The sequence below is a fragment of the Rhagoletis zephyria genome, unplaced genomic scaffold (assembly GCF_001687245.7).
Source record: "Rhagoletis zephyria isolate East Lansing unplaced genomic scaffold, Rhagoletis_zephyria_1.1 Rzeph_scaffold_10213, whole genome shotgun sequence".
Classification (NCBI taxonomy): Eukaryota; Metazoa; Arthropoda; class Insecta; order Diptera; family Tephritidae; genus Rhagoletis; species Rhagoletis zephyria.
Window position 1 is genome coordinate 1 of NW_016167291.1, and position 13,520 is coordinate 13,520.

At 34.6% G+C, this 13,520-nt stretch overlaps 2 protein-coding genes across 2 annotated transcripts; both read left to right on the top strand.

Moving 5' to 3' along the window:
- Positions 1-4,124: 4,124 nt before the first annotated feature.
- On the top strand, positions 4,125-5,415 carry LOC108376296 (uncharacterized). Its single transcript, XM_017632494.1, has 2 exons — positions 4,125-4,869; positions 4,941-5,415. Exons 1-2 carry the CDS (start codon positions 4,716-4,718, stop codon positions 5,393-5,395), a joined length of 609 nt encoding a protein of 202 aa, XP_017487983.1. The 5' UTR covers positions 4,125-4,715; the 3' UTR covers positions 5,396-5,415.
- Positions 5,416-5,532: 117 nt separating this feature from the next.
- Positions 5,533-6,519, top strand: LOC108376297 (uncharacterized). The gene has a single exon (XM_017632495.1). It carries the CDS (start codon positions 5,552-5,554, stop codon positions 5,978-5,980), a length of 429 nt encoding a protein of 142 aa, XP_017487984.1. The 5' UTR covers positions 5,533-5,551; the 3' UTR covers positions 5,981-6,519.
- The last annotated feature ends 7,001 nt before the right edge of the window (positions 6,520-13,520 follow it).

Consider the following 13,520-nt stretch of genomic DNA (forward strand, 5'->3'; position numbering starts at 1 on the left):
CACTACATTTTATTATAACCCCACACCTATCACTTTTATTTACACAAATGTATTATCCAGGGACGTGTACCAGATGAAAAATTTGGTCGGTTCGGTTCAGCGGTTCGAACCGTTTTTGCACTTTTGGATTGGTTCGTCAAAGCGGTTTTTTTGGTCTTTGAACCGNGTTTCGGTTCGGTTCAACGGTTCGAAAAACAAAAAAATAACGCGAAAGTTTAAGTGTCCAGTGTCAAGTGCAACAACGCGCAAGGTTAAGGGTCAAGTATCTGTCAAATGAGATGGGTTGCCTTTACATTATTTATTGTCACATGGTAAACAAACATGGTAGGTATTACCATGTTTAACAAATAGAAAAAAGTGAGTACATTTATCTATCGAAAATCGGTTGAAACGAACCTTTAAACCGTTATGGAAAGTGGTTCGGTTTTTGGTTCGGATCAAACATTTGTGGAAAATTTCGGTTCGGTTAATGGTTCAGTTAATTAATAGAAAAAAGCGGTTTTCCGGTTCAAAACCGGTTCGGTTCAAACCGGTTCACGTCCCTGGTATTATCCTTAAATATAATTTTTGGGTACTCTATGAATTTGTACAACGATTTTGGGTTGCTGTGCCCAAACGCGTGAATCGAATCAAAAAACTTTTAAACACACTTGTAGACAACAGTTCACGCTTTATTACAAAAATTTAACTTACTAAATCTGTGCACTAATTCAACAATAATGTCGGTTGGAAATATGGTATTTGTTGCAAATTTTTGTTATAAATTTGTATATACATTTTTATATACAAGATATTTTTATAAAACACCCAGTAACCAAAATAGACGGGAAATGTTTAGTTATTTGCNATATAATTTTTGGGTACTCTATGAATTTGTACAACGATTTTGGGTTGCTGTGCCCAAACGCGTGAATCGAATCAAAAAACTTTTAAACACACTTGTAGACAACAGTTCACGCTTTATTACAAAAATTTAACTTACTAAATCTGTGCACTAATTCAACAATAATGTCGGTTGGAAATATGGTATTTGTTGCAAATTTTTGTTATAAATTTGTATATACATTTTTATATACAAGATATTTTTATAAAACCAGTAACCAAAATAGACATCACACACAGAAAGGGAATTCTAGTTACCTCATCCTTTCCCAAGGTTACATCACTGGGCCGAAGGCCGCCTACGCAGAAAGGTGTTCTCTGCAAAAGGTGTTCAGCCCCCCTTCTTCGGACGCGAGTTTAACTTTGTTGTTTCCTTGCAAAAAATCTAAAATTCCCCTATTTTCAAACAGCTCCCAAGGGGTCTTTAGGGTGGGGAGGGGGGTGAGGGGTGACTTTTCATAAAGCGGCGTTCATCCTCCTTCGTTTAGGGGGGGTTTGGGAAGCCACCCCCCTCCCCCTCCGCCCTCCACCCCTAAATCGTTGTACAAATAGCTAAAGATTTCCCTAATTTTTAGATATTAGACAACTAATTATACAATACATTTGATTTTTTTTTTTAACAACTCATTCGGCGTTATATTTAAANAAGCCACCCTCCTCCCCCTCCGCCCTCCACCCCTAAATCGTTGTACAAATAGCTAAAGATTTCCCTAATTTTTAGATATTAGACAACTAATTATACAATACATTTGATTTTTTTTTTTAACAACTCATTCGGCGTTATATTTAAATAGTTAATTAAGAGAAGCAGTAATATGTACATACATATATATTGTATACTTTTTTCGATACAAGTACAAGATTCAAAATTATTATTATTATTATTTGTTTTTTTTTTTTATAAATTATACACTGTTGTTGTTGTAGCGGCTACTAAGCCCCGTTCGGGGCGGTTCATCCATCAACGTTGTCGTCGGGGCTGTCCATAGGGACAGGGGCGTTAGCTAAGTGGGGTTCTCAGGGCATGTGAAGAGGTGCCGGAAGTCATGTGGCGACTCTCCACATGCCGGGCATTGGTTGGGCACATCCTCGTTGATTCTGCTCAGGTAGCTGTTGAGCCTGCTGCAATAGCCAGAGCGAAGTTGGGCTATTGTAGTGCGGGTCTCCCGAGGCAGACAAAGTTCTGTCCCGTCCACGTCCGGTAGTTTGTGTGCCTAGAACGGCATTCACAGGGCGGGAGTCTACATAACTTGAGACTGATTCCCTGTGAATGCCGTTCAGTGCATTATAAATTATACACTGATTTCGTTTTCCTTTATAAAGTCAATAAGCTCAGACAAATACTCTGTATTTTTAGTTAACAGAATTTCTTTGATAGATTTGAATTTGGCTAGCAGCCCAAAGCGCGCTCTGCTAGCCGTATACTTGTCACAGCTAAAAATAGAATGATCCAAACTTTCAATTATATTACATGATCTACATATATTGGATGAATACGATTTAATTAAATATAAATACAGTCGTAACGATGACCAGACATGAGTCTATTAATGATTTTAACTTTATTTAGTGATAAGGATGTCTTATGAAACCTTGGTTTCGATGGTAGTTCCGGAAATGTTTCAGCAAAAAATTTACCTTTGTTGCAAGATAATTGTTTATACTCATAAACCCGTTCGGCTCGAATTGAATTATATATTTTACGCACGGCATCATTGTAGATATATTTTATGTCGACAACCGTACCGTGAATCACAGCCAATTTAGCAGCTTTATCTGCCTTTTTATTAAGCGAAAAACCTGAGTGACCCGGCACCCAAACAACTTCACATCTATCAATCGATGACCAGTGTTGCCGTTTTAGCCCTTTGGTGGCTAGATTTAGCTACCATATACTTTTTTTAGCCACATAAATTTAAAATTGCCCCTAGCCCTTTTTTTAGCCCTTTGGATAATTTATTCATCCTTGGCATGAAAAAGTTGTATATAACTAAGAAATACTGATATACGTACATATGTATGTATATATACATATATGTATTGTATGTATGTTGCTTACGTTTTTATACATACATACATACTATAAAAGTGTTAGGGCCGTTAACTAATCTATCTATTAACGATTTAACTATAGTTTAAAATATATGTATAAGTTTACGGCCCTTAATATGCTTAATGGCCCATCAAGTCGATTGACCGTGTATGTCCTTCTGGTGTTATTGTACCAACTGCTGGTGCGACTTCAAAAAGATTAATGTTCACAATATTGCAGTTGTGAATAAAAAAAAACAATGTTTAACAAAATGATAGAAAAATTACGAAATTTCGGCTCTAATCATTTCGATCATTTCTGGACCTTATTTGTAAAGAAATAAATATTGTACCAGCATGCTGGTAAGTTATAAGCTTCGAGCCTGATGGTACAATCATTTGATGGAGCCAGCAAGCTGGTGTCGTATATTTTCCCTTTTACACAAAAACGTTTTTCGTTGGATAAAATATTAGCTTTTTTCCAGAGTACATTGTTTTTCTATACCATTACTAATTGAAAATGTTTGCGTGTATACTTAGATATGCATGGTGAAACGAATACAGAAGATGGCGCTGATTGTGATACCGCTAACTCTCTCTTGAAAATTTTGTCAGAAATACGACGTCATAGGAGATTTTGTATATTGCCTGTGTGATATTTATATACATACACATATGCAAAACATGTACTTACTGATAGATCCCTCTCAGATCTTTCCACCGGCAAACCTGCGATGACGTCATATTCACGTTACCCTCCCGAATTTCACATCAATCAGCGCAATCTTTTATTATATCGGTCTTGTTAGATATGTATATGTAAGTAAAACATTTTAGCTACCATTTTTAGCCACAACAACTTTTTTAGCTCTTTTTTAGCCCTTTTTTAAAAGGAATTTGGCTACCACTAAAAATGATTCGCGGCAACACTGTCGATGACCCCTTTTATAAAGTTAAATCGCTAGTATTGCCACTTTATTTGACATTTCATTAGCGCTATTACCCTCAGTTTACAATATGCACTTTATTGTTCCTTGCATATCTAATTTCTGATAAAAATTGGTTTTTATAAAAAAATATATGAAAAAATTCCATTTAAACTGCAACCTCCGACCACCTAGGCCCCCTACCGGTCCCTAGGGACCCCTTAGAAAAATGGCCAAAATCACAATTTTTACTTGCGTCCACAGTATTTTTGCGCAGAATTCCTTTCTGCGTAGGCGACTGCGCTTTAGGATTATAACCCTTACCAAATATAATTCTCATTTTGGCGTGCACCAACAGTGATGTAGTCTTGGGAAAGGATAAGGTAACTACACCTTTTCCAATAGCACTTTCGAAAGTATCAGTTGGATTTTAGAAAGCATCAATTCGATTTTAGAAAGCGTCAATTCGATTTTAAAAGGTATCATATGGACTTTAGCATAGTCAAATGTTCTTTAGAAGACGTCAAAAATACTTTAGAATTATCAAATGTATTTTAGAAAGTAGCACTTAGATTTCAGAAAGCGTCAAATGTACTTTAGGTTAGTCAAATGTACTTCTGAAAGCAACAAATGTACTTTTGAAAACACCAAATGTTTTTTTAAAAAAATCAGATGAACTTTAGAAAGTGTCAAATGTACTTTCGAAAATATCAAAAGTACTTTCGACAATATCAAATCTACTTTCGACAATATCAAATCCACTTTAGAAAATATCTACTGTATGTAATATAACATAACCGAGTAACATTTAAAGAAAATGTAAAATGTAGAATAAATATTACGAGTATTTTAAATACTCACGTGTAGTCGTTAACAATGCAAGTTCAGGATAACTGCGCATTTTGCCTCGTCTCTATGAAGCGTCGAGCATTGAAAAGGTTACAGCCATGCAGACACCTATTTCATGCTGACTGTTTTGAAAATGTACCAACCGCAACAAGTTGTCCAATTTGTCGAAGCGATGTAACGGGTAAGCAATGCAAAGCAATTATTTTATTTAAAAAACTATTGCATTAATGAAAATGATTCAATTTCTTTCAGTTGCCGAATCAGTTGAGCGACGTGCCAACATAAAATACTCTGCTGAAGACAGGAAGCGAATTGTGGAGGCAGCCAATAAAGGCCTTGATTGGGTGCAGCTGGCGGAGTCTTTAAATGTAAAATATAAAACGGCTTACGTATGGGTATCTTCTGGCACTCCTCAAGCACTAAGGCAAGGCAGTACAAAAGAAAGAGCGCTGTCGGACAATGAAGTTGCAGTGATGGTCCAATGGATTGAGGAGGATGCCACTATGACACTCACAAAAATTCGTGAAAAAATTAAACAAACGTTTAGAAAAGATATGTGCATTTCCAGCGTGGGAAACTATTTACAAGGACAACTTTTTACGATGAAGGGGATTCATAAGGAACCTCAATCAATGAATTCGCAGCTAAATAAGGAAAAGCGCCGCGAATACGTATGTACGTTGAATCAATATATTCAGGAAGTCTAGCAGATTTTATACATCGACGAGACAAATTTTAATTTATTTTGTCGGCGTTCACGAGGTCGTGCTAAGGTTGGAAAACGTGCGGTACAAGTTTTACCAGTGGCTAAAGGGCCAAACGTGCACCTTATTGGGGCCATTTATGCGTCTGGTGTAGTCAAAATGACTACCAGAAGAGGATCCTTCAAGTCTGAGGACGCAAACGCTTGGCTCCGCTCCGTTTTAGATAGGTGGTGCGAAATGGGTAATCAGCTTACCGATGCCATTATTGTGTGCGACAACGCGCCATGCCATTCAAAGCTACACGAGGTATGTGCAGAGTCCACTTTATTGCGGCTTGGACCATATTCTCCTATGCTTAACCCCATAGAGATAATATGGGGAAAAATTAAGGCGAATGTAAAGTCAAATATACGGACTCCAGACGTGATTGGACCGGGTGTTATTGAGCAAAGGTTGCAGTATTTAGAGGGCCTAATAAAAGACGCTGCCGCCGCTGTTAATGGTGGAGATTGCGCTAGATCGGTGCAGCACAGTACGTCGTTCCACGCTGCTGTAATTTCGCTTGACAATATGCCAGTTGGACAGTGAAAACTGTTCGTTGCATTAGATCTTTATTGTAATATAAAACTTCAATAAAAACATTACTACAACCTATATACATGTCTTAATCTTAAAAAAAAATGTTAGGTGCAATATGAACAATTTAAAGGGAGACTTAGAATATGATTCTAAAGTACATTTGATATGTTCTAAAGTACATTTGATATCTTCGAAAGTATATTTGATGTTGTCGAAAGTATATTTGATATTGTCGAAATTATTTTTGATATTTTCGAAAGTACATTTGACACTTTCTAAAGTACATTTGATACTTTATAATGTACATTTGCTTGCTTCAAAAGTACATTTGATGTTTTCTAAAGTACTTTTGACTAATCTAAAGTTTATTTGACGCTTTCTAAGATTGAAATGATGCTTTCTAAAGTACATTTAATAAATCTACAGTACATATGACGCCTTCTAAACAACATTTGACTATTCTAAAATCCATATGATACTTTCTAAAACCGAATTGACGCTTTCTAAAATCAAACTGATACTTTCCAAAGTACTATTGGAAAAGGTGTAGTTTTCCCTTTCTGTGTGGTAAACCTGGGGCTACCGCCCCAGTGATGTCTATTATGGTTACTGGGTGTTTTATAAAAATGTCTTGTATATGTAAATGTCTTATACAAATTCACAAAATATGTATATCAAACGAAAGAAGATACCGAAAAGCATTGAACACTGCACACGCCTTGTCAGGAAAACTGAATTATTACGAAATACTAATACAGTGGCAGCACTGTAGCTATTTTGGAATCTCGCGTTTCAGTTCGGAAAGATTATCATTTTTTTTAGTAACAAAATAAACATCTTAGGTATAAGTTAAGAATCCGAACATTGCAAAAACTAAAAAAATAGGTATGAGTGTTGATAGAGGTTTTTGAGACAAATACAACAGTATACTTTTTTTAGGCAGAAACAACAACCAAGGCAGTTATGCAAGGTCAAAAGTAAAATGGAGCGTTTTTTTTAAATCCAAATATCTTGAAAACCATCTCACGGATTCTAAAAATTTTCATGTCATTAAACAGGAAATGTGAGTCGCTTTAATTACATATGTAAACGTTATATATAACTTCTTAAGTTTTAGCTAAAATCCAATTTATGTAAAAAAAATTACAAAAAATTTTAAACAAACACATTTTTCTCTAAAAAGTACCGCATTAATTACAGTTAAAAGTCTTTAATAAATAGTACACAAATCAAGCTTTTGTTTGATATACAACATGTTGTGTTTAATCCTCGCAAATCGGAGTATTTCAAAAAATAACTCTGGTCGGACAAATGCCAGCTACGCTATCCACAGTATTTTTGCGCAAAACCTTTTTCTTAGTAAGGGTTATAATCCCTAAGCGCGGCCGAAGGCCGCTAACACAGAAGGTGTTCTGTGCCAAAGGTGATGCGCCCCTCTTCTTCGGCAACACAGAAAGGAGAATTCTGCTAAGTAAGGGATATAATCCCTAGGCGCGGCCGAAGGCCGCCAACGCAGAACGTGTTCTGTGCAAAATGGTGTTGCGCCCCTCTTCTTCGGTAACACAGAAAGGAGAATTCTACTTAGTAAGTGTTATAATCCCTAAGGGCCGTTTTCTGACGTAACATTCAACTTTAAAGCTCACTTTATATTTAAAGGTTGGATTAAAAATAAAGCTATGTCTAAATTTAAGCATTTCTATTTAGGTTTTTGACGTACATATGTGTGTTTCTTGGTTTTAAACCAATTTAAAACCGATAATAAAGTGCTTTACTTTAGACACAATCATAAATTTTAATGAAACCTTTAAATATAAAGTGAGCTTTAAAGTTACAGGTTATTTGAGAAAACGGCCCTAAGTGCCGAAGGCCGTTGTGGTGCTTTTAAAAACTTATATTTTTGGTAAAGTTAAGATCCAATTAAATTTTTAATGTTTAACAAAAATACATTTTCAACTATACAGCAAGATGAAAAAATTTGAAGTGAAGAAAAATTTTCATTTTGATTTTCATTTTACAAAAATAACTTAAATCAAAAATTTTCAAAATTAACATAGTTAAAAAATTAAGCAAGTGTAATAAAACGTATGAACCCTACAATACTCCCCCTTCCAGAGAATCATTATTATATAAATTAAAAGTAACTTGTTTCTTTTTAGTCGTTGTTGAAAATGTGTGATTGTTAGTTTTATGTGATTGTGTTCTTTCAAGTACCGCTGGCTTTAATCTGTCAATCGAAATAGTATTAATTTCGTTATTTACATCTACCTTGAAATATTTCTTATCTTTTTCAATAACTCTGTAAGGTCCTTCATACGGATGTTGAAGAGAATGCTTGTTAACGATGCGAATGAAAACAAATTTACACGTTTGTAAATCTTTTGGAACATAAATTCCTGAATCAAATTCTTTATGATGTTTTAAATTTGAATTAACATTTTTAAAACGTTCTCGTAAACTACTTAAAATTTCGGTCGAAGTTACATTTTCTGTAGTTGGCATAACAAGTTCTCCAGGTAGACGCAAATTTTGGCCAAACATCATTTCAGCTGGAGTGGCTGCAATATCTTCTTTGTACACTGATCGTAAACCAAGAAGAATTATCGGTAGCTCATTGTACCAATCCCTAGTTCCATTTCTAGCCAAAATTGAGGATTTTAATTGTCTATGGAAACGTTCCACCATACCATTACCCTGAGGATGATAGGAAGACGTTGTGATATGGTGACTTCCAAGCAATTTAGTTAGTTCCGAAAATAATTTTGATGTAAATTGAGTGCCTTGATCCGTCGTAATTTCTAAAGGTACACCAAAACGCGATACATACTCAGTAATAAATTTATTTGCTACTGTCTGTGCAGAAATATCCTTTAAAGCATATGCTTCCGGCCAACGTGTAAATCGATCAATAAGTGTTAAAATGTAGCGATAACCTNAAGCGATAACCTTTTGAAACAGGAAGGGGTCCAACAATATCTAAATGTATGTGTTCAAATCTACTCTTTGGAATTGGAATTGTGCTTACAGGAGATTTTGTGTGACGATAAACTTTAGATTTCTGACAACTTATGCATCCTTTTGACCATATGTTTATTTCCTTGTTCATATTAGGCCAATAATACTTATTAACAATTAATCGGCGTGTAGCCTTGGTACCAGGGTGAGAAATTCCATGTAATATATCAAACACTGTTCTACGTAAACTGCTTGGAACAAAAGGCCTAGGATTTTCTCCTGAAGCTTCACACCAAATATTAAAATTCAGAACAGAAATTTTAACTAAATTAAGATTTCGAAATTTTTGCTCAGAAATAATTTTATCGAGTTCATTGTCCTGTTGCTGTTCATTTTGTAAAGTTTTGAAATTAAGTTCCGAATTCTTAAACGCATCTACTTCAAACACACGAGATAACGTGTCAGCTACAATGTTAGCCTGTCCCTTAATATACTGTATGTCACTAGTAAACTGTGCAATAAACTCGAGATGTCTTGTTTGTCTTGGACTACGTTCAGTTTTGGAATTTAGAGCAAAAACCAAGGGCTTATGATCAGTAAAAACAGTAAATTGTCGGCCTTCCAAAAGATACCAAAAATGTTTAATGTTTAAATAAATTGCTAATAATTCCCTGTCAAAAACACTATATTTCATTTCTGCTGGAGAAAGTTTCTTTGAAAAGAACGCGAGTGGTTCACACTTATTATTAAAATGTTGCTGTATAACACCACCAATTGCCGAATTAGATGCATCTACATTTAAAGAGAGTTTGGCATCTTTGTTAAAATGATTAATTAATATCGTAGATGCAAACTTCTCTTTAATGCATTCAAAAGCTTTATTTGATTTGTCGTCCCAAATTCAATTATTGTCACGTTTCTTATTCGTTCGAGTGATTAAGTCACAGATGACTGTCGTAAACTCTGCTAGTTTTGGTATATATCGATGATAGTAGTTAATCATGCCAATAAATTTCTGTGCTTGCTTAATAGATTTCGGACGTTCGAAACTGGGGATAGCNCTTGACGATATGTTTATTTCCTTGTTCATATTAGGCCAATAATACTTATTAACAATTAATCGGCGTGTAGCCTTGGTACCAGGGTGAGAAATTCCATGTAATATATCAAACACTGTTCTACGTAAACTGCTTGGAACAAAAGGCCTAGGATTTTCTCCTGAAGCTTCACACCAAATATTAAAATTCAGAACAGAAATTTTAACTAAATTAAGATTTCGAAATTTTTGCTCAGAAATAATTTTATCGAGTTCATTGTCCTGTTGCTGTTCATTTTGTAAAGTTTTGACATTAAGTTCCGAATTCTTAAACGCATCTACTTCAAACCCACGAGATACCGTGTCAGCTACAATGTTAGCCTGTCCCTTAATATACTGTATGTCACAAGTAAACTGTGCAATAAACTCGAGATGTCTTGTTTGTCTTGGACTACGTTCAGTTTTGGAATTTAGAGCAAAAATCAAGGGCTTGTGGTCAGTAAAAACCGTAAACTGTCTTCCTTCTAATAAATACCGAAAATGTTTAATATTCAAATAAATTGCTAAAAGTTCCCTGTCAAAAGCACTANCAAGGGCTTATGATCAGTAAAAACAGTAAATTGTCGGCCTTCCAAAAGATACCGAAAATGTTTAATGTTTAAATAAATTGCTAATAATTCCCTGTCAAAAACACTATATTTCATTTCTGCTGGAGAAAGTTTCTTTGAAAAGAACGCGAGTGGTTCACACTTATTATTAAAATGTTGCTGTATAACACCACCAATTGCCGAATTAGATGCATCTACATTTAAAGAGAGTTTGGCATCTTTGTTAAAATGATTAATTAATATCGTAGATGCAAACTTCTCTTTAATGCATTCAAAAGCTTTATTTGATTTGTCGTCCCAAATTCAATTATTGTCACGTTTCTTATTCGTTCGAGTGATTAAGTCACAGATGACTGTCGTAAACTCTGCTAGTTTTGGTATATATCGATGATAGTAGTTAATCATGCCAATAAATTTCTGTGCTTGCTTAATAGATTTCGGACGTTCGAAACTGGGGATAGCTACCACTTTTTCTTCACAGGGTCTAATTCCCGCCTCTGAGATATTATGTCCCAAAAAATCAATACTTATAACGCCAAAAGTACATTTACTTGGTTTGATATTTAAACCGTACTCTGTTAAGCGTTGGAAAACTGCTTGAAGATCTTTAAAATGCTGTTCGTCATTCTCACTTGCGATTAATAGATCATCGATATATGCATAAACAAAGTCTAAACCACTAACTACTTCCTTAATAAATCTTTGAAAAGTTTGCGCTGAATTTCTAAGTCCAAAAGGCAAACGTATAAATTCAAACATACCAAAAGGTGTCGTAATTGCAGTCTTATAGATATCTTCTTCGGCCAATGGAATTCGGTGGTAAGCTCTTACCAAATCTAATTTAGAAAATATATTCTTATTTCTAAGATTCATCTTAAAGTCATGAACATGAGGTAAAGGGTAACGATCCGGTACAGTCAAAATGTTTAGTCTTCGAAAGTCACCACAAGGACGCCAATCATTTAATTCTTTTTNTGATGGTAAGCTCTTACCAAATCTAATTTCGAAAATATATTCTTATTTCTAAGATTCATGTTAAAGTCATGAACATGAGGTAAAGGGTAACGATCCGGTACAGTCACAACGTTTAGTCTTCGAAAGTCACCACAAGGACGCCAATCATTTAATTCTTTTTTGGGAACTGGATGAAGTGGAGATGCTACGCATGAATTTGAAGGTCTACAAATCCCTGTCTTCACTAAGAAATCGAACTCGGTTTTGGCCACTTTGAATTTAATAGGATCTAATCGCCTTGGCTTAGAGAATGGGAGGTTTCCTTCAGTAACAAGTCTATGAACCGTAGTATGTTTAACCAGTTTCGAGTAATCTGGTTCAGTAATTAGAGGAGGAAATTCCTTCAATAATTTTGTATACTTGTTATCAACTACGAAAATCTTTGGAAGCGAAATGTTGCAAACACACGAAATTGTGTAAACCGAAAGACTTGTTTTTGGATCGACTAAACGTTTGCATTTAATGTCAATTAAGATACCGTATTTACACAGAAAATCTGCACCGATAATTGGTTTCGCTATATCCGCTATCAAAAATGTAAACGGAAATTCGCGTCTCAAACCCAAATTAATATTTAAAAGCTTTTTTCCGTATGTTGAAATAGTTGAACCATTAGCTGCTGTTAAAATAATATCTGAAGATTTCCTTGTATTCGAGAATTTAGTAACTGGAAGAACCGAAATTTCTGCTCCACTATCTATTAAGAAATTTAGTTTGTTAGCTCAACAACGGACGACTTTAGTTTGTTGAACTATTATTTTTCGAAAATGCACATGGTTGTTCACTTTTTTTAGCCTTGTTCCCAAATTTGTAGTGATATCTACATAACCAATTCGGATTGTCGCGAGATTTTGATCGATATCTAAAATGATTCCTACATATTGACCGTGACCTCGAATAATTTTGATTTATTTCCCTCCTCATTTCACATAATTCTAAAGAAAGTTTCTAAAAATTTTTACAAATTAAAGTAGTGGTGTTAACCAAATTAGCTATAACTGTATTTTCACTTTTTGAATTTTGAAAATCATTAACTGAAGCTATCTCACTTTTGTTTACAAGCTCCCAAACATTATCAGCCTATTTTATCAACTCACTGATATTACTTGAAGTAGAACTAGCTAAAATTACACTGAGGTTTTTCGGTAATTTCCTCATCCAAAGTTTCAGTACAAGAGACCGATAAAATTCCGAGGGCTTACGATCACCCATTTCAGAATCAGAAAATATTTTGTCTAATTTTGCATTCTCACTTAATGAATTTCTTTCAATTAATATTTTCTTAAGCGCGGTAAATTTATTATTTTCGGGCGGATTTTGAATAAAATCTAAAATGGTTACTATAACTTTTTGCGGAAGTGCAGTAATAGTATGCTCATATTTCGTTGTTTCCTGTGTAATATTTTTTGTACTAAACTGCATTTCCGCATGGATAAACCAAGCTTCCGGGCAACTTGTCCAAAATTGTGGTAATTTGACTGATGTAGCACAAATCTCATTACTATTCCGATCGACATACTGATTTGTTAACGGCTCGTTAAACGAACTATTTGGCAAATCAATAAGCGTTTCATTTAAATTATGTGTATTACGTGTAGGTGTATGTGTATCATGTTGCGGTGAATGAAACATTTTGACTATTTAAACTTTAACAAATAGACCTCAAGAAAGGAAGTTTACAATTATGTCAAAAAAAAAATGTAGTATTCAATAAATTATAATAAAATGTATTTATTTATTTTTAACAAAAATAAGTACTAAATTTATACTAATGTTAGAGAAAATATGAACCATACAGCTCACCAATACTTCTATTACAGCCGTTAAAGTTGTTGACACTCAAGTTGTTGTTGTTGTTGTTTNCTAATCTAAGAGAAAATATAACCAATACAGCTCACCAATATGTGAATTCAAGCTGCACCAGCAACAATAAATCCTG

Excerpts from the sequence above, each read along its gene's own strand:
- LOC108376296 (XM_017632494.1), top strand. The coding sequence starts at position 4,716 with ATGCAAGTTCAGGATAACTGCGCATTTTGCCTCGTCTCTATGAAGCGT. Across the intron at positions 4,870-4,940 it reads TTGTCGAAGCGATGTAACGG|TTGCCGAATCAGTTGAGCGA; the intron begins GTAAGCAATGCA and ends AATTTCTTTCAG.
- LOC108376297 (XM_017632495.1), top strand. The coding sequence starts at position 5,552 with ATGACTACCAGAAGAGGATCCTTCAAGTCTGAGGACGCAAACGCTTGG.